Raw genomic sequence first — 21374 nt, forward strand, 5'->3', positions numbered from 1 at the left:
GTTTCTTCTTGTTTAATATTTAATATTTATTTTTACAAAATACTAATGATTCGAACTTTTGATTAACAACTCCTGTTAAATTTTGGTTCTAATATACTATAAAACAGATATATGTTAGGTATATAGGTTTCAGGCTTTAAACACTCAAGACATTTTCTGAAAAAATCAAAAACTATGTAAACAATATTTTTCCCACCAAATGAGGTTTATTACGTGTTTAAACAAACTTTTAATGCATTTCTTCCCGTAACGAAGCATTTTATGGGCTGACTTTTCCATTTAAGTAATGGAAAATTGGAGTTTTATGATTCGAGGAGTAATTCAAATGGGCTTTATTGCTGTCCCGGCTCTGTTCTATTTAGAGCTGCAATAAAACCACCGTGCCGTCAACGAGACTCGCCCGTTTTCGGTTCTTAGATCATAGCTCATGAGTGGTCGGGAGGTTGTCAGACCGCTGATAAGCCGCTAACTGTTTGAGCTGGCCGTTTAGTGTGCCAAATACTTTCCCAGGCCAACCCAGCTTGTCAAATTAATTGAGGAATCGACGAGCGGCAAGCGAAGAGAGCCAAGAAATCAGCCAAATGTAAATTCACGCTTCGGGCCGCGCTTCGGGCTGTGCGAGCCCAGTTGGTATGTTGGTAAGACGAGCTGGTTGAAAGCGATCAGTTGCAGACGGTCAGTCGAGCGAGACAGTTGTGTGCGCGGCGGTGTTGGTAAACCGAACTCGAATCTCTGAAAAGCCAGCCAAGCTCAGGCCAGAATCCACAATCGACTCAAGTCGACTCGAATCGAATCGAAACGAATCGAATCGCCACAAAAACAGGTAAAGAGAGGCGGTAAAAAAGAAAGTCACTGTCCAAGAACCGGGCTGAAAAAAGGGGGGCCTCGAACTCAAGACTGAAAACTCAAAACTATCCCAGAAGCACTTCGCCAGCGACAGTCTTTCACGGCAACTCGAGGAGATCGCAGCGCTTCGAAACGGTCTAAAAACCCAAAACTATAATCGGTTGTTATCGGTTCTGTGCCAAGATCAGTGAATAATACTTAGTCAAGGTTAGCCTTTGGATTACGAAAAATAAGAAACACTGTGTGTTCAACCGCTGCACCTGTTATTTGAAGTACATTTTGGAAAATGGCTATAATTTATTAAGGATTATCTTGAGTGATTTTCATTTTCAATCCAAATTCGCTTTGCAAATGAAACAAATGCACATATGCAAAGCACCGAGGATTATAAATCATTTGCAAAGTTCTACTATGCCAATTTTTTGCATTTTAGTTAATTTTATTAAAAATATTACTTTTTTAGTGCCAACAAAAAATTGTTTATCTAGTTTTATGTAAAAATAACAAATTCAAAAGCACAGCTTCTCTAATTGAATTATTCAATATTGATCGTTTAAACCACAAAAACATGTGAAATCTAGAGCGAATCTCGGCTACAAAATCAGATAAAGAGCTTTTCGAGAAGGCTAAAGATTGTTAATAATTTCTGCTAATATTTACAGACGTAGCAAAAACCATGAAACAGCTTCAAGGATTATCATCGATTTTGCTGTGTGAAAATATGAGTATCCTTAGAGTCAAGTTTGCAAGTTAGCATTGGACTAAAAAAGACGTGAAAGTGGAGCGGCGATTTCGATCTGTTCCATTTAACCTTCCACTCTTGTAATACTTTTTGTGGGAAATGTTAGCGTTTGCATGCTTAGTTTTTCCCACCCCTTTTCCCGGTTTTCCCACACCGATTTTCCTCGAGCAAAAAGGGGCCATAAAGCTCAGCTCGACGCGATGCAGCCTTGGAATGGGCCAAACGTCTTGGGCAAGAACTTTTAATTGATTTTCAACTGCGGAAGGCAACTTGTGCTCGGAGTCGGACTCTTAACTGGCCGGGTCATAAATTGTATCTGCGGCAATTTAGGGCCAGTATAGTACAATACAGTCCCAGTCCCAGTCCCAGTTCCGTACCCCCTTCGTTGTTCAGTGGCAATTTCTCTGGTTTTTATGCCCTCTATTTTCACATGTGCTGCTGATGTTGTTTGGTATTCTGCGGTCAGCAGACCAGGCCAACCCAAGCCAAGCCAAAACCAAAGCAAGGCAAAGCAACCTATACCGAACCGATGCGAACCAAGTTGAGTAATCATCTCTCAGTGGCTCTCAGGTTTCTTCTGCCCAGCTGACCCACATACGAGCGACTTGAAGCAGTTAATTTAAGTGTTTCCTGGCCAGCTGAAGCTGAAGCAGCCTCAACCAGTTCCAGTTCCAAGTTATAGTTTACACTGTTTACATTGGCCAGCACTTTGCTGCCAAAACAAAACACACACACACACACACACACACACACACACACACACACACACACGGGGGCCAGGCCAACGGGGCGGATGAATTGGTTTGTACTTGCCAGCAAGGACAAGCTATTAACAGAACAAAGTCTGCTGGCAGTTCGAGTGGCTCCAATTCATTTTCCACTTTTTCGCACATTCCCCGGCAGTGTTCGTTCTATTTTGTTGTTATGCTCTTGCTTTTTGCTCTCTTAAGTAGTTAGTTCATGACCAAGTTTATGCAGCTTGTCACTCAGGAGAATTCAGGGGAATCCCCTGTCCGGCCACAGTTGCCAGCTTGTTCCGCCAGGTGGCGCCGACGCGACGATAACAAAGTCCCAATTCGAGTGACGTGCGAGTGCATGCGAAAAATGAAATGCTGAGAGTGACAAACAAAATGCAAAAAACACAAGAGAGCGAACGATAGCAACTTTTGCGTACACAATGCACCTAAAAAAAATGTATTTTTTTAGTTTATAGGGGCATTGTCTTTAAAGCTGTAAGATTTTTAGAGAAGTTCCAAAGAAGTTGTCTCATAAAAAGTTTAACAAAACTTGTTTGTCAGAATTTCTTAAAATTTTTATTTCTAATTTTTTTTAATAATTTTTATATAATTAAACGAAATTTTAAAGGTCTTCATTAATTCAACGCATATTTTCCTGCAGACTTTTTAAAGAACAGTCTCCCCTTGGAAACAATTTCCTTTTTTCTGAGATTTAAGACCCCTCGAAAAATCCCCACCCAAATTCAGCTGCGCCCCCAAAAAGCGCTTACTGTAAATTTAGAGGGGGCGTGGCTGTTGAAGCGGCACGTGTAAAGCTTATTTTTCTACACCACCTCTTGGGCCATTGTCTTGGAAAATTAACTGCAACGCAGCTGCGAAGACAAGGCTCCGCAAACATATGCGACCAACTCGAACAAAGAAGGATCCCAAGCTAGGGCAAATCAGGTGCAGAAGGCGTGGCAGTGGGTTACGGCTATGCAAATCCTGTCTGCACGTGGCCTTTTGTGCGGCCTGCATATTTATTGATATGACGCTGATATGACAATGCGGATAGAGGACAGGACAGCAGCTGCAATGGAGAAGCCACCGCGAGGAGTCCCAACGTCAAGTGGCAGCTGCCGCGCCTCAAGCAACCACCTTCAGTAGTTACCCCTCCGTCCTGCCCTGCAGCTCCTCGACTCCCCTTCGCTCCCCTGAGTGGGCTTAAGTAATTTTTGCCAGCTATGTGACGTGCAAGTGCACAGCAAACACAACCAAAGTGCACTGGGAAAAACTTAGATGAAATCCAGTTCTAAATGTGGGAAAAGTTGTGAATTATTCTAAAATATAACGTTTGCAGAACTAGATATTTAAGCTGCTAACTTTCAAAACATGTCTTAAACATTTAGTTTTTTCTATCTAGCTTAAGATTTAATTTGAGAACTCTTTGATATAAAGCTTAAAGCGTATATTGATAGTTTCTTAAATACTTGTGATTTATTTTCGGTAATGTTTTGAGGTTTTTTGCCAGTCAAAAACATTTAAAGAAAAATGTGATCAGTCCGCAGGATTTAAAAATGAGCTGCATCTTCTTTTACAATTCTTTTAAAATTATGAATCATTTATGTGTCTTGTATACGTTAAATATTCATATACTTTTTTCAGTTTAATTTGTGTTCATTTAACATAAGATTATCTTCATTTTAGTTTGCCTATTTTATTTTCTCTCAGTTTTCCATACCCGGTATCTTTTCCATCAGCATCACGCACATGAATATTAATGTAGAATGCACACACGGTTAGCTGTGCTCTTCTATGGGGGCATTAAAATATTGTATAGTGGGAGCAGCGTTCCATACGAGTTAGTCCCTACAATAGACAACACCAGAACGAACAAGAAGAAGAATCTAGTGAAGAAGAAGAAGAAGCAGAAAGAGCCAAGTGGTTGTCAAAGCTAAAGAACTGCAAAAACTTGCCCCTCTTTTCTTTCTGTCCCACGCTTGTCAGAAGTTTTGCATTGCATTGTTACCCTGCCCTTCAGCCTTCAACCCTACCACCCCCCTCACCACCCGCACCAAACCAGAAAACCCTTCCAGCCTTCCAGTAACCCTAAGATCCCCCATGCTTTCCTTGTTCTTGCCGTTCTTGCGGCATGACGCGTGAAATGTTCCGAGTTCGGTGAGAAAAATGGTAGATAAAAGAGCTTTGTGGCAAAAGGGGACGGGACGGTGCGCAGAGTAAATGCAATTTCCTCAAGACTTCAATAGGCAGGAGTTTATAAGTACTTCGAAACAGAAGGCCTTTGGGAAAATTCAGCAAAAGGGGGGAAAAAAGTGGGTAAATTGCATGTGCAACAGGGTAGTAAGCGAGATGATTTCAGTTCAGATTTTATTTATTTTTTTTTAGATTCCATCATATTTCCCAAGCAATCTGTAAATTTGTATGAACTTTATGGTCTTCACTTCACTTGAAAAATCATAATTCTTCATTTTAATCATTATTTAAAACATTAGATCTCCTTGTATAAGTCCCATATTTAGTCTAGGTAATTAGCACCCACTGTTCTTAGGTCAGGTAATATGTCATCATATTTTGTTGAGCTTTGCCCTTACTCGACGGCTGAGAAGGTATTTGCCTGGGGCATCGGTATTTAATAAACACCGCTGAGGAGCTTCGCTCCGTAAAACTTTTAATTAAGCGACGGCAACGGCTGATGCTGCTGCCGTGATGCTGATATTGCTGCTGGCAGTATTTCACTTGAAAAACTTGAGACACTGAAGCGTCATAAAACAGCGACTTGGCGGCTTATCAAAAACCGAGCCCTTAACCCCGAAACTAAACCACTCAAATCTGAGACATTCCCGCATTGCTGCCTTATGCAGGTGGAGTTGCTTGTTGCTGCTGTCGCTGAAGTTGCTGCTGCAGTTGGCCAGTGGGTCACTGGGTTTTCACTTTGGTTTATGGCCACTTTGCCGTTTGCTTATCAGTGCTGGACTTGATTTCCCGAAAGCGTTTTACTCTTTTTTCAATGAGCGGCAGCAGCAGCATTAACTGCGGCAACAACAGTTGCTGCAACGAATTGCTGCGAACAAGTTTTTGGAAAAACGATGCGTCTCAGTCGCTTTCACTAAGCCCGCAGCAGCCGCACTTGACACTGCGACAATAACAGCAGCAGCAACAACTGCAATATCTGCGACAACAACAACAACACCAGCAACAACTGCGACAGCAGCATCAACGGCAACAATTGCTGCGGTTGTTTGCAATTGCAGTTGGCTGTTGGTCGTGCTGATTGTCATGACTTAAAAGCCACCAGCAATGGAAGCAACAGCAGCAACATCACAGCAGCAACAACAATGACAGTCATGCCATGACAGCAAACCGAACTTGTGAATACCCTTCGAAGTCGGACTTCCTCTGAGAACTTTGCCCAGCGTTTTTGTCCGATTCCAAGCGTATCCATGGATGGTGAGACCCGCTTGTGTCTCTCACAGCCTTCAACTGCCACTGTGGCGCCTGCAGCTGTCCAAAAAGGTGTTGTTGTTGCTCAGGTGGCTGCTGCTGTTGCTGCTTGTGTTGCTGCTGCAACTGTTGCTGTTGCTGCTGTGTGTCAAGTGCCAGCAACTGGACATGCGAACTGCGCCGGCGGCAACTTTGAGGCGTAGCTCAAAAACATGTTTACACTCGCACTCTCACACGGGCGCCGCTCCTTTGTCTGCTTTCTTTAGTGGCTGGCTTATTGACCGAGCGACCACTCCACCGACCACTGAGCGACGTTTGCCCACTAAATGTGTAATTTCGCAGTCATGCAAAAGAAAGTGACTGCACTATCACAACAAAAATGTGTAGAGATTTGTAAACAACAATGACCTGGGGTCTCTTTTTAGTGGAATGTGAAATGAAGGTGTTTGCCCCATCAAATTTAAGAAGCTGAGATCATTTGACAAGCCTTTCTGTTTTAAGAAAACTATGAAATCTTAGTTTTGATATAAATTTGTATTTTATATTACCCAACGATCTATTGATCTTTGACTTAACTCACATGTCCCATCTTTCCTTACAGATCTGACAGAATGAAGTTCGTTATTCTGTTGTGCGTGCTAAGCGCATTGCTGCTGCAAATTGAGGCATCGCCACTTCAGCGACTTTCGAGGAGCGAGCGGGCTGTTTCTCGTCAGCAGGCGGTCAATAATGAGGTGGCTCCAGCGGTAGCTCCTGCCAGCGACGATGATGATGATGATGATGATGAGGACGACGATGATGAGCCTGATCTAGGGGATCTGATTGATGACGATGATGGTAGGTCCAGAGATACGTACCTTTTCTAGATCATTGAATGCACCCAGGCCGCACCACCAGCACAGCACCACTGTATGATCTGGTCGAACCACTCGACCACTGAACCACTGAGCAATGCAATACGCACCCAGCCAAAAACGATATTTGACCAGCTTTTATTAACCATCAATTTTTGTGACTCTCTTCTGTGGTTCCCTTCTCCTTGGGTAACAAAGTTCTTTTGATTTCGGGACTTTCAGATGATGATGAGGAGGAGGACGATGACGATGACGAGGAGGATGACACGCCCCAAGGTCAGGCTGCCCCAGCAGCCACTGCTAGCGACGATGATGAAGAAGAGGACGATGATGATGATGATTATCTAGACAGGCTGTTCGATGATATCTTGGGAGGTGAGTTTGCGAAAGAATGTCTCCAGATTAATTACAATATTTCAATAACTATTTTAACTGAAATAGAAAAAAGTAATGTGTTCAACAATATAAAAATATTTCAATATTTCTGAGGTGTGCTTACTAAAATCAATACTTTTTGCAGATGATGAAGATGAGGATGACGATGACGAGGTTGCGCCCGCTGCCAGCGCTCAGCAGAGTGCTGTTGCCGCCGCTCCCGCCCAAACTCTGGATGAGGTTGCCTCCGCTGCCGCTTCCTCTGTGAGCGCCGGAATCTCCGACGGTGTCGATCTGCCTGCCGAGTCCGGAAACGCTGCGGATGCCGTGGCCGCCGGAAATGCCGCCGATGAGTCTGTGTCCGCTAACGTTGCTCCGGTGCAGTCCGCTGCCGCCAGCAACAATGAAGGTGAACAAAATGTTTTTTACGATGAAGACGCACTTGTAGATGGTGTTAGTGGTGGCACAAGTAGTTTAAGTAGCACCCTTGCAATTGACGAACAACAGAAACAAACAAACATACGGCTGCAACAGCAGCAGCAACTGCAACAACAGCAACAGCAATTACTGGCTTCATCTCAGCATGCAACGACATCAACAACTAGCACAGTCAACAAGAACACTCTAACCAACAACCACATCATTAACAATAAGCTGGTGTCCAGTGGTACGACCTTGGGGCAACCAGCAGCACTTGTTGCCGGTGTTGCTCCGGGGAGTGTTGCTGCTGGCACCGACGACACTGACAACGCTGACGATGACGAATATGATGAGGACGATGAGGACGATGAAGATGATGATGATATTGATGATGGAGTCGATGAAATTGGTGAAATTACAGGTATTGCCGGTGATGACGACGAGGAGGCCGACGATGATGATGACGATGACGACGATGACATTATCGGCGATGACATCATCGAGGCCCGCCGCGAAGCACGTGAGTCCAAATCGAAGTCGGAAACGGCGACGAAAGAAACCAAGGCCAAGAAATCAACAAGTCCCTCCAAGAAGGCCAAAAAAGAGCTGAAGCATTAACCAAACAATTGCTAAAAGAACAACAAACAACAAACAACAACAACCGCAACAACAACTAAAGACAGGGACCCACAACAACAACAAAAAAAACAGCAACAGCAACAAAGAATGACAAGCCCCACAAAAAAAAAAAAAAGGGAAGCGATTTTTCTGAAAATTTTCACAATGGGGCAGGACGCAATCCGGACTTTTGCAACTGCATCTTTGCCTGCACTGACTTTCCTCCCCCCACCCCTCGCTATCCTATAATTTATTAAAAACTGAGTTAAGTACATATATTTTAACGCATCCCCGATGAGGGGATGAAGTTATCGAGAGTTTGGTGCTAGTCAAACTATCTGCAAAACAACAAAAAACAGCACAATTATCCCTTAAATTCCACTTAATCCCTCCAACGCACAATTGTTGAGTTATTTACGCACGGACTGTTTCACCTGACAAAAGAGTTGCAACAGCAACTGTACGCACAACAGCAACACTAGTTGCAGCTGCAGCTGCAACAGCAACAGCAACAGCAACATGTTTAATGCCCAAGCACAAAAATGGTTGAATTCAAAGAGATCACAAAGCAGAAACAGAAGATGATGAAGATGAAGATGAAGATGAAGAAGGCGCAGAAGAAGATGAGAAGGCGGAAGAAGAGAAAAAGCAGAGCAAGAGAAGAATTGAAAGAAAGAAGAAGAAAGATATATCCCAGAAAGAAAGGCTTCCCTTGCTCTCTCTTTCCCACTCTATCACATCCACATATCTCTCTCCCTCTCTCACACACACACAAACACCCCGCATACACTTATAGCTAAATTGATGTAACAACAACAAACAACAGCAATAAGAATTGTTCACTTAGTGTAATTTATTTATTTCTAGTTGTAATTTCATCTTCGTATTTATTTGTGTAATTAAACAAAACAGATTCGGAATTAGTTATCATGATGTAAAGAACTGCCTATCTCACTCGCTCTATGTCTATCTACCTATCTATGTCTATCTCTCTCACGCACATTCAACACATACGCATTTAAGCACTATCGCTATCTCTTGCTTTCACACATTTGGCTTACAATTGAACATTTTAGATGAGAAAAAAAGATGTAAATGTTTTACCTTTTGGCTTTTCTGTCTCTTTTCTCGGCTCGCATAATTTTCCAAACGTAAATAACGCAAATTTCGTAAAATCATGGAAAGAAACTCAATTGAACTAAAAAAACAACAAATTGTAGCTAAAAGTTGAACGCTTGAAAGGCAGCGCAAAATTTCACAAGAACAAAATAGAAAATTGTTAAACATTGCGTTTTAGGTCATTTAATTTATAATTTATTATTTATTTATTTATTTATTTATTATTTATTGTAAAGAAAAACAAAGCAAGATGATGAAGAACAAGCCACAAAACAACATGAAAATTTGCTTAAATAAATTTGCGAAATGAAATTCCTTGTGCAACTTTTAATGGTATTGGAAACTGTGGAATTGGAAATTTTGTGTTTTTATTTCCGGTAGCATACTTTCAAGCGTCACCTTAGACCAGGTACTGGTGTCTCTGTCTCTGTCTGTCCTTTACCCCTCTCTGTCGCCCCTCACACACACTCATCATTAGGAGCTTGCGTCATTACAGTAACGTGCCGAGCTATCTCGGCACACCCTCATATCATCTATCTCGCCCATCTGCAGCTGTAATTAGTTAGGGTCTGGTCCTTAACCATTGTAATTGTGCATTTCTTACCCCCAGCTTTCTCTGAAATAACCCACCAACGCCCACACGATTATCTATTTTAGAATATGCCGCTTTAAATTTACAATTCCCCGCTTCAATTAACAGCTAGAGAAAAGGGCAACTGCTAAAACTGAACCCGATTCCGGGCGTGGGCGAATACTTAGCGGACCCACTGTGGGGTGGGGCAGTGCTATCATGCAAAAAGTACATTAGTACCTCATCACGTTCAACGGTGGTCGAGTGTGAGATTATATCCGCTTGTGGGTCCCAAACCACCCGAAAGGGAGGTGACCGGGTGATGGGTCACCGCGATAAGGAAAAGCAAAGGATTAGGACCTGGGGTCCTGGCTGACGGGTATGTCCTGGCTAATCGCTGCATACACTGTCGCCGAGGATGGCAGTTTCGGAAATACATTTATGGGGTTAAGTGACCGCTGCGTTCAGATTTTGTCATTGTTGAGGAGTTTCCTACAAAATACCTTTAAAATAATTAGGCCCTAATAGAAGCAGATTACCAAATTCAATTTCACTTTCCTTATATTAATTTAAAACATAAAATACTTTTTATAAATCATTAAAAAGCATTTTTATTTTAGAAGAATAGCTATAATCATAAATTCTAACTATGTAGTTTTTTGTTAGCAATGTCATTCATATTTATTGACTAAACCTATTAATCTTAATAAAATATTTGTACAAATATTGTAGAAAAATATAATTTATATTAAAAAGACATTTAATCACAGTGATTTATATTAGAAAATTATATTACTTATTTTACAAAAATATGTTGACCTATTTAATCAAAGCTTCAAGTATGATATTTAATAATTATTTTGCAATAACAAAAAAAGCTCAACAAATCACTTAATTATCGGGTGATTAAGCACGCTATTCATTAACACTAAAGTTGCAATGATTTACGATAGGGAAACTGCTATAAATTGCTTTGCTCAACCGTTGGTTATTGGATTTTTTGTACACGTATGTGAACTTAACGGCATGTCGGAGGTGGGGCTTTAATGTTCATGTTCTTTTTCACATTATTTGCTAACCCCAGCCACGAACACACACGCACCGCATAATCTTAGTGTGTTAGTGTGTATCTGTGGTCAGCTCTCATACACACACACACACACACACACACTCAGATGCACCTGAATGTAATTAGAGGTTGAAAACAAAGCAAATTCCTATGGAAAATCACACCCACACTCACCCCTTCGAAAATGAAACCACAATGTCCTCCCACTGCCCTTTCACCCCCTGGATTTGAACTTTCATTGTGTTCAGCTGAACCGAACTAATGTGAACATTTTTCTGCCCCCGCCGGCCCTTTCCCTGCGCTTCCCCCTCGACCTTTGACCCCCACGCAGGTGATCTGAAGAACAACGTCATCGACATGTCCACGGATGCTTTCCAGGCCCGCCACAATCACTTCATCGACGCCATCTTCTCGAGGATCAACCGCATCGTGTCGGATAACTATGATCCCTACGTGGTCAACCTCACGGGTCGCTGGGCATCCCCCAATGCCGCCAGTGGGTCAACGGTCAAGGCCGCCAACAAGAAGCACTCCACCACCAGCAAGGTCGGAGGTCACAAAAAGCTGTAAGTTATTCCACTTAAGAATACAACTTCCATTTCCTCACATAGTTCTACTCTAGGTAATAACTTATGAGCTGAGTTGACAATAATGAACAAATAGGCTAATTTATTGAAAATAATATTTTAAAATTGTATATCTTTAACTTTTTACTGCATAAGCAGGTATTTAAGAAGCTTTGGCCAACTTTCAAGAAAATATTTAATTGACTTCAAGGATTTTCAAAATAGTTGTTTAAAAATTATAACCTTTTATCTTCAATTATTTTTTAATCTAAATTTTTATAACAAAAATGATATATTTTTCTTATTTGGTTTTTGTAATCAAGATCAAAACAGATAAAAAAATGATTTAAAGGTGTTTTTTTGTTGACTTAATTTTTTAAAACAGTAAAATTTTTGTTGTATTGTTATTCTTAAACAAAATATGGGGTTATTACAATAGGTTTCTTAAATGAACTTAAGGTTAAGGACAAAGAAAATATTTCCCTAAGGCCTTCAAGTTTCTGAGAAGAAAAGTCTCAATAAATTCGCCGTAAATCATTAAAGTAGATTCAACGCTGCAATCAAGCGGTCTTCTATTTACCAACTCAAATTTCGTTGCCTTTGCAGAAAGAACACGCGTTCGGAGCCCCGTGCCGGTAATTCGAACCAGAATCAGGAGGCTCGGGAGGCTGCGGTGAAGCTGCAGGAGCAGTTGACGCAATTACAGTCCGAGCTGGCCATCAAAGCCGTTGAGAAGAGGCCCAGCGAACCGCAGTCCGACCGCGCCCCCTCTGCAGCCGCTTCCGAGTCACCGAAGGCGGAAACGCGCACTGTTTCGGGCACGAAAACCAGCCAAAAGAAGTCCTCGTCGAACGGCACTCAGGGCCACAAGCAGAATGCGAAAAAGGCTTCTGGCCTGAAATCAGGAAACTACAATCAGCCTGCGGGGGCCAGCAAGGCAGGAGCAAGTGCTGCGGTGGAGAAGCTGCAGAAGGCCGAGGGCAGGCTCTCGGGATTGGCATCCCTGAAGCGGGTGGGAAATGTCAAGGTGATCAGCGATGCCGAGGGACGCAACTCGACGATCAAGGCCAAGTTCACCCTGGGTCCCTTGATCCTGCGCGTGGAGAAGTCCTTCAAGAAGGGCAGCGTGAGGAGCGTGAAGAGTGCGACGGCCAGGACGAATGAGATGGTTGGACGCATCAAGTTCAGCGTTCTGGACGATCGGGCCACCCTAATGTCCATCAAGGTGCAGCAGCCAAAGCAGGTGAGTGGCAGCCGCAAATCCCAGCTGTTTCCCCAGCTCCTTTGACCAATCAACCTTTGACACAGGTGGAGGTGGAGAGCAAGGACAATCACGACCGCACCCGCGAATTTGTGTGGCGACGCACGCCCAAAATTGCCAAATTGGTCAACGAGAAACTCAAATTGGCAGCCGAATCCTTGTTTGCCCCGCAGGGCGTCGAAGTCGTCAGGCTCTAAACGCAAATGGGGTCCTCGAGGATAACAGCCATCTCTCACTGCTCTGCTCAGCTGTAGTCTACGCCTAATTGTAATGCCTAATTTATTTATTTATTTAACTTATTTACCCATCTATTTATCAACCCATCTATCGATAATAAATCAACTCTGTCTATGCATTGGTTTGGTTTATGTTTAATTTGATTGGACAGAATTTTAATTGGGTGCTTATCCAAGGCTTTGATGCAATTGACACTTGTCTGTATTATGGAAGAGTAGTTCACTTTTGGAGTAAAAAAGTTATTTAAATAGCCAAATAAAGCTAATGGGTATAAATGGCATACAGATTGGAAAATTTTATAAAACTGAACAAGATATTTATCGAGTCAAATTTATACAGACTTGCTGATCAAAACAGTGTCAGCTTCAATTTTGGATAAAACATTGCTGCTACATTTATCTCAATCGTGTTTGAATTGGAAAAAAATTTAAGTTTATTTATTGCGGCATACATTTCATCCAGTAAAATGAAAGGCATTTATAGGCAATGACTATGAAGGGAAAATCAGTAGAATGTGCATTTTTGTCTGAAGCATTTTTTCGATCTAAACGAGTTTCATTAAATTACAAACCCTTGCCAAACCATTAAGCCCAGTTTAGTTGGCAATTATCCTAGATCACCTGGGGGAAAATCAGGCTCTTAAAATGGCTAAAAATATGGTCCAATTCGGGGAAAGCTCTTCCTCCGCTTCCTTGGTTCTGTAAATAAAGGTTCAGCCATGGTGTCCTTATTGTCCCATTTCGGACCCTCTTTTCACCCCTTTTTCACCCCCTTTTCATCCCTTTTCCCACCTTGCCACCACCCCACACGTTTCTGTGTCAGGTCGCTTGCAGTTTTCATTAATGTTGCAATTTTGCGAGGAGTTCACCGATGTCCTGGTGCGAGCGAGAGGGAAGATGGAGGCAGGGGGACAGAGAAAGAGAGTCTGGGACAGGATCCTCCGAACAAAGTAAATATGAGTGCGTTGTATATTGTGTTGCAACCTTAGGCGGAAGGACATGCAATTTGTTGTTGTTTGCCATTGTTGTTACGCTAGCTATCGCTGTCTCCCTCCGACATCCTGCCAATGCAGCCCTTCCTCTCCTCTCTCCCTCTCGCTCGCTCATCATGCATGCTGTTTGTTTTGTCTTGTCCTTGTCTGCCGACGGATGGAAAGGGACGGGAGGCATTGCTGCTCTTTGTTGCACCTAAATTGACAACAATATCGTTTCATTTGCTCACTGAAGTGAACTCATCAGTGCCCAAGTCCTGCAGCCTGCTGGTCCACGACCTCCCTGTACAGATAAAGAAATTCGCATGAAAGCTATATAATTTTTGTTGAAAAGTTAATATAATATTAAGAAATTTCAAAGTTTTAATTTTTTGATGAATTATAATCATTACTTACCAATAATAAATCATCTGTTCAATTTGACTTGAATAAATTCTACAACTAAATTGGCCAAAAAACTCTTATTATGAGCAAAACCTTTTACTTTTAAATATTCATTAGTTACAACTACTAGCATTTAATGGTTTTATTAAGAAAGCTGCTGTGAGTTATTTTAGTTATTTCCAACTTTATTTATTCCTAAAGACAATTTAACATTTTTGAGTCAATGGAGAATATGTTTATTAATTGTTACAATCATAATCGAGATTCCTTAAATATTTCGATTCCTGGACATACGGTTCCCTAATCTTATGTTCTTAGTAGCTATAATTAATCATACAATTAATTTTGACAAATGTAAAATTGAAATTCGATTTTTCCCAGTGCATGTCGCACAAACCCATACACATTGCCACATCATTTTTTGCCAGCTGCTGCCGCTTGATTATATTGGCTCTCAGCGAGGAGGACAATGTGTTCCGACTTCAAGTTTAGTGGATCAGATCTCCCCTTTCCTGAATGCTGATGCATGGTTACGATTGCGCCACTCGCTCACAAATTTAGCAGGCAACAATTTAAACAAATTCAATTGTCAGGGGATGGGGGGCTGGCCAAAACTCATTTGCACTTTTGCCTGCTGTTGCCAAAAGGCAAAAGCACAAATAAGTAAAATATGAGCTAAAAAAAAGGGAAATGTATACAATTTTTGCCAACGAAAATTCTTGAGCTTAAAATTTGCATTTGTTATTACTTCGTCGGTTTGCAGTTGCAATTGTTGAATATGCAACAATGCCCCAGAACAGAATCTCGTATCGTCCCCTCCTCGAGCGCTTTAACTTGGTTAGCAGATTTAATTCCTAGCCAGATCCTGATTGTATTACAATGTGGGCGGAATAACGCCCTTTCATTTGAAAAGTGGGAGAGAACAGAAATACTCGTAGAACATTTTCATAAATCATACAATTTTCGCAAATGAACTGCATTCTGCAGCGGGGGTTGTTGAGCTACGGACAATGGTTTATAAAATTTAACACCTAAGAGCAAGAAAAGTTATCTAAAGCCATAAATTATTTAAGGAATATTTTAAAGTGTGTACTGAGGGAAAATTCTATTGAGAATATTGATATAATAATTTGTTGTTTTTTTTTTTTGTTAAGTGCATTTGTCATTCGTTGAGTTAGAAGTTAAACAAATTCATTCCACAATATTTTCTGGGAAACCAAATTGGAAACTTTTGGTCATTTGCCTTTTCGCAAAGTTTCTAATACCGAGCAAGTACACCAAATGCCTCTCATTAGACTGCAGCCACGCCCCCCGAAATGCCCAGCCTCCCCTGTCCGCCCACTTAACCCACCAGTGACCCAGACTTTTAAACACCTCTGACAATATGTGCAGAAAGTTGATAACTGGAGAAATGTTGTGGGGTCCAGTCGGTTAGGAGTTGTGGCAAACTTTTGCGAGATGGACTTGGAGTGGGCGGTAAGGGGGCGTGGCTGGTGGCCAAGGTCAGCGGGATGTCGGGCCGTAAGCGGCTTGTTTAATTAGCTCACTAAGCCCCACCTGGATGGGCATAATGTGGCTGTCGGAATAAGATGCTCTGATTGAAAGTGTCGCGCGGCTTGCCACAAAAGCGACAACTAATTGCCACATAATCAACAACAGCAGCAGTGGCAGCAACAGCAACCACAAAAACGAGGGGCAGCTACTGCTGTGGGTGGAATTTTTGGGTGGTTTTTGGGTGGGTGGCACAAGTGGGTGGCGGATTTTAAACACTTGCGCTTTTTACCAACTCAATTTACGCTAATTACTGCCTTTCGCTCCAGCGATAACTGCTGTCAGCTGCCTTGCACCCGCAATTTTCCCCGCTTTTCATCAAGTGCGGAAGGAAATCTTTCGGCCAGCTCCCGTTTCCCATCTGCCACGCATTTCCATACGCCATGCGAATTTATATTGTCATTAGCTCTTTTTGTGCCAACTCCAGTGTATTTTATTGAAATCCCTGCCTTCTGGGCACATTATCCAATTCGCCGCAAACAAAAAAAAAAGCAAGAAATAATCTAAGAGAACTTTCGAATTTTTCAGTTCATGCGCGCTCTTTGCTTAAGTCTGTAACAGTACTCTTTGATACTGACTTAAGCCCCACAGTCTTGATTTAGATATCGTCTAAGGCAGACGGACGTATGTAGTTTTTTGGAAAAAGAATAGAAAAAAAAAGAAATTTATCTTCCACTAACCGGAATGTTTTCAGTACACAGGAATACGGACTTAAGCAAAATAGGAACAATTCCAAGGAATTAACAACCTATAGGATTTACTGTACCAATTTGTCCATTTTAAATTTATTTTTAAATTTGCTGAATATTTTATGTGTTTTTAAAAAATCAAATACAATTATTTAGTAGATTTTATTTACCATACCGTTTTAAAAATTGACTGCTTCTATATTTATTTATTCAGAATGAGAAAAGTAGTTTTAATTTCTTTGGCCGAAACAATACGCCATGTTTATGATCTTGCATTGCATTTAATGAAGTTACTCGAAAAAACAGCTACTTAAAAAAGACATAAATTAGACTAACAAGCCAAATATGGTTTTAATAATACATTTTGTAAGAACCCTAATAAATTCTTTACTATCTATATTTTATGCCCCAAAGCCTTTAGCCTACTCCCTCAATCCTCCGTCTAGGTATAACCATAAATCAAGTTATTACCTTTCATTTCCATTTAATTTCCCCTGCTGTAAAGAACTCGAATCACTGCTTGTATCTTAAGTTCCCACCATAAAAATCAACTTAACCCGTTGAAAAGACAGTCGTAAAATAAGCTTTCATTTGCCAGAAGCACATAATTCGGGATCATTAAGTTATTCCCCCTGTTGCCACTAACATGATAATCGCAAATTGCCAAAACTATTTCAAACATTTTATTGATAGACCTTGAAAGAGCATCAAGTGTTTAGTATAAGAGAGAGTAAGGCCAGTAAAGAGAGTCAAATGCGGCGAATTCAGCAGGAGTGTAAATGCTCGGGACACGATTTTTCCACCCCTTTTCCCCGACTTTTCCCGAGACGAAGACAACAAACCCGAACCGCCGTTGATAAAGGTTCGTGTCTGCTCGGAAGGCCCCCTCGAGTCCCCAAAAAAGTGCTCCACTGCTGGCAGAAATCAGTTTCAGTTTCTGTTTCAGTTTCAGCGCGACATCGACGGTGAACGAAAGGCGAAAGAACGGTAAAGCGCGTGAAAAATCCAAATAAAAAATTGATGGAAATGTGAGGCCCAAATACGTGAGGCGCGACATTTTCCGGACCAGTGTGTGTGTGCGCGCTTGTGCGTGTGTTTTTCTGACTCGAGGCAGAAGTGTGAGTGCAAACGGATAAGAAAAGCGGGCACAATTGGGTCGTAAATTTTGGAAAACGTGTGAAAACGCAGGAAAAGCCTCATTGCCCCATTGCCGGCAGTCGAAAATTGAATGACCTTTTGTCGCTTTTGTTGTTGTTGTTCCAGTTACTGTTACTGCTAACTGTTGTTGCTTTTGCTGGGCAAGTCAATACCGCTCGGCACGCGAATATTTTACGACCATCGTCTCCTAAAAAATTATATACCAAAAAAGTAATAAGAAATCTAACGAAATTTCGGTGCGTGTTAGCAGCTTGTCAGCTGTGGCAGGCGACAAAAGACCAAAATAAAAGCTGCAGAGCAATTCGTCTGCAGGCAAACAAATTATAAAAGTGTTAAACGCCCACACAACGACCTCCAGCCCGTCCCCTTTCCCATCGCCTCATTAGCATGCAGCAAATTAAGTTGTTTTATATTTAGACACAGACGAGGGGAGCCCGGACCCCAAACACAAATTAACAAATTAAAACAACACCAAAATGCCAAACAAAAAACATAGGGAAACTATCTTTGATCTGCGTCAAAACAGAAATCGCTGCCACAGAAAAATATCGGCCGTAATACACTTTTTTTTGTGTAATCCAATATTAGGGCCCAGCAGCGACCACTAAAAGAATGTGACAAAAATTAATAGAAAACACATAAAATATTAACGGAAAACAAGTGTGCAGGGAAATTTACGACAGGCCGCCAATCTGGCTGATCACAGTGCGTATGCGCAATGTGCCTGGCTGAAGAAAATGAAAAGCATCTCGTATGGTACGATAAGATATTGTGGCTGTTGGGGAAAATTAAGTTTCGTTGGGCAAAACTTTTCCTGTCGCAACTGCAGTTGTTGATGGAAAAGTTTTGTCAAGTGTCAAGTACTTTGGCTTCTCAGCGTTTTCCTTTTCCACCAGCACTATTGTTTGGGGTATCAACTTTTAAGGCCAACAGCTTATGTGGCATTCCAGCTGGCATACCCAAACAAAAATTTAATTGTATCCTTTCTTTGTTCTTGCACATAATGCCATGTAGCCAATAAAAGAGAAAACCTTCCTCAATAAAATATTCATACACCAGGAATTAGTCGACACACAATGGGGCAGAAACAAAAGCAAAGCAAGGCAAGGCAAAGATTGACCCCGGGGAGAAGTGGGTGGCGAATTAAACCCACCCGGAACTAAAGTTTCCTCCTAATCACAGTTACTAAGCATTAGAGCAGACACTGCCCCCGAGGCGAGAAGGAAAATGCAGACGCTTACAATTAGAGAGAGAGAGGCCGAAGAAGCCGGGGGCCGAAAGGGAGGGGCATAGTTGGCTGAGAAAGAGATGGCCAGAGCAATTGAGTGCGTTAACACTTTTGAAAGACACTGCTGACGTTGGCAGGAGTCTCAGACTCCGTCCCTGAATCACTGAGTCCTTGCCTCGGGCCTGGTCCCCCCCACAGACATTTCCACACTCCCTGCCCCTCTCTAATTCCATTACGGAAGCAACAGTGACAAGTGGCCAAGGATTCCGGGCAGGATTCCAGATGGGAGTAGGTGTAGGAACAGGAGCAGGAACAGGAGCAGGAGCAGGAGAGAGGGACACCATGTCAGCAGCAGCCACTTCTGATTGAAGTTACACAGTGGAGGATCGTGCAGAGAAAAATATTGGAGTACAATACCAAAGAAGATCTTGAATAATAGTTATCTTGACCAGGTGAAATGGATAGGATAAAAATAATTTTTATTTAAAAACTTGTATATCGTAAGGATGGATAGTAATATAATTATAACATGGTCAAACAAGTTATTTTAATAATATAATAATTAAATCAGTAAACTATTTATAAAATAAAATTACAAGGATATTTTTGTTATATTGCAAACCTTTGTAAGAACAATTTTTTTAGAATATGTTTATTTTCGTGCTAAACTCTAAGCCTGTGGTCGGGTTTACTTTTCAGTGAGAGCAAGTAGGATAAAAGTTATTAATACGATGTGTCAAAGAAATGTACCAATCTTAACCTTCAGTTAAGCAAGAAAATAAACTTCTTTGACTCCTGTATTCATTTACAGGTCTGTAAAAGCCCATTTCACATTTATTTTTTAACAAAATATTTTAAGGGCAATTAAAAAAAATTTTTTAAGTGTATATCGTCTTGAATTTAATATTTCAATGTTTACTTTACGAGAAGTACATTCGTTTTGAAAATTCAGTAATTTTTCGTTTTCTCTGTATGTAAGACTTCGTTCATTTTAAGTTTTTTGTTCTTCTTATTCACATGATTAATTTTTTTTTCTCTGCATGTCAAATGAGACCTGCAGTTGATCTCGGACCTTAATCCCTTCCCCCTTCTCATTAGTGTGTCTGTCTCTTGCGCCCCAGCGAAGTTTGCAATTAATTAAGTTTTAATTAATTTCACACAGGGCGAGGGAAAAAATTTTCAGACCAAAACTCACATCGTTTTCAAGGAGCGTGTGAAAAAGGCAATTCCCCTGCAAATGCTTAACAAATTAGATGTGAGGGAAATGCCAAAGTGAGGTAAAGTTTTTCCCCTGGGCCAGGCAATTGATTGATGCCAAATGAATGGATGGTAGCAGGTCTGGAAATAGCCGAAGGCGGAAACATGTGGAGAAGAGGCGTGACTGCTGTGAACAGTTCTCCACAAACTCCTTCCAATTTCGAAAGGCCAAGGAAGGAGGGTTTATTTTGGGACCCGGTCACATGCCACGAAGTTTGGGCCTACGAAATATGCAGGGGCAGCCAGCTGACCGGAGACAATTCCAAACTTTTGTCAATAACTGATTTTGGTTTATGCATTAGCCATAATTAATTGAATGTTGTGAAAAGGTGTTTCGAAGGGAAAAGAACGACAGTTAAAGTTGGGCGTTGCCCCAAAGGCATGTTTTTCTAACTTGTATTTAAAACTTTTGTTAGTATCTTTTTGAAGCAATTGCTGATTCCCTTACACGGAAGACTATTGGTTGCCTTTCAATTATTTACTTTTGCTCTAAAAAAATATATTCCTGGCTCTCTTCCAAAAGGGAAAATACCAATTTATGCTAAGTTTTAGTTAACAATATTTTACGTGCCAGACACTCTATCAAAATCTGGCTTATCAGACTCGACATCAACACAAATTTAATCAATTTATGTTTCATAACAGCAAGGGGAGCAGCTGTAAAAAAAAAACCGAAAACAGAACAAATGAAATTCCTCTTAAAGCTCTTTAGCCCCAGACGAAAATCAATTCTTTTTGGGTTGGTTCCAGGCGGAAAGAAAATAAAAAGTCGTTCATGGAAATGCGAAACGAGCAGGGCAACAAAAAATATTATTCCGGCCTAGGACGAGCCAAAAGAGCAAACAGGACTGCAACTGCAACAGCAACAACAACAGCAGCAGCAGCAACAAGGACGTGCAACAACAAGGACATTACACAAAAAGTTCAACAAACGAACGTTAAAGGATTAAATTGTCTGCCATTGATATTAAGTGTTTTAAATGTCATTGCAAGTGTTTAATTCACGCGAAACGAAAAGAGAGAATCAGAAAGAGGTGCAGAGGGAAAAATAAAAATAACTTTCAGGTCATATTGGAATTTTTAATACATTTAACCATATTTTTAACATGTATATAAAAAAAATTTAGTATGTTAATTTAACAGATAAGGCTATACATGATTTCTAAATGTTGAAGATCTAATTTAAATACCTCATTTGATATTATATTTTTTATTGTTTAAAGAGTTCTTTTAAATATTTGAAATATTGAAATAAAACGA

The 21374-nt window shown here is 41.1% G+C and overlaps 2 protein-coding genes across 10 annotated transcripts in view; both read left to right on the forward strand.

The window, feature by feature from the left end:
• Nucleotides 1-647: 647 nt before the first annotated feature.
• LOC128258510 (germ cell nuclear acidic protein) lies at nucleotides 648-12974 on the forward strand. 3 transcript variants are annotated; one of them, XM_052990152.1, is made up of 8 exons: nucleotides 648-823; nucleotides 6368-6603; nucleotides 6843-6995; nucleotides 7141-7404; nucleotides 7837-7935; nucleotides 11124-11358; nucleotides 11965-12605; nucleotides 12673-12974. In XM_052990152.1, the coding sequence occupies exons 2-8, from the start codon at nucleotides 6378-6380 to the stop codon at nucleotides 12882-12884; spliced, it is 1830 nt and encodes a 609-aa protein (XP_052846112.1). In that variant the 5' UTR covers nucleotides 648-823; nucleotides 6368-6377; the 3' UTR covers nucleotides 12885-12974. The 3 variants fall into 3 exon arrangements, with proteins under 3 accessions (XP_052846112.1, XP_052846114.1, XP_052846113.1); XM_052990154.1 differs by having other exon boundaries at nucleotides 649-823; nucleotides 11965-12601; nucleotides 12667-12974; XM_052990153.1 differs by lacking the exon at nucleotides 648-823 and adding an exon at nucleotides 898-1053.
• Nucleotides 12975-17422: 4448 nt separating this feature from the next.
• The window catches only part of LOC128258501 (zwei Ig domain protein zig-8), a 41922-nt gene continuing 37970 nt past the window's right edge, over nucleotides 17423-21374 (forward strand). For 3 of the 7 annotated variants that reach the window (XM_052990134.1, XM_052990140.1, XM_052990135.1), the window contains exon 1: nucleotides 17423-17589. The gene's annotated coding sequence lies outside the window, so the exon portion shown is untranslated. Of the gene's footprint in view, nucleotides 17590-20620; nucleotides 21180-21374 lie in introns of those variants that run through there. The other 4 variants (XM_052990138.1, XM_052990136.1, XM_052990139.1 and 1 more) reach the window with 4 other exon arrangements.

This window comes from Drosophila gunungcola (genome assembly GCF_025200985.1).
Source record: "Drosophila gunungcola strain Sukarami chromosome 3L unlocalized genomic scaffold, Dgunungcola_SK_2 000003F, whole genome shotgun sequence".
In the NCBI taxonomy this organism is placed as follows: Eukaryota; Metazoa; Arthropoda; class Insecta; order Diptera; family Drosophilidae; genus Drosophila; species Drosophila gunungcola.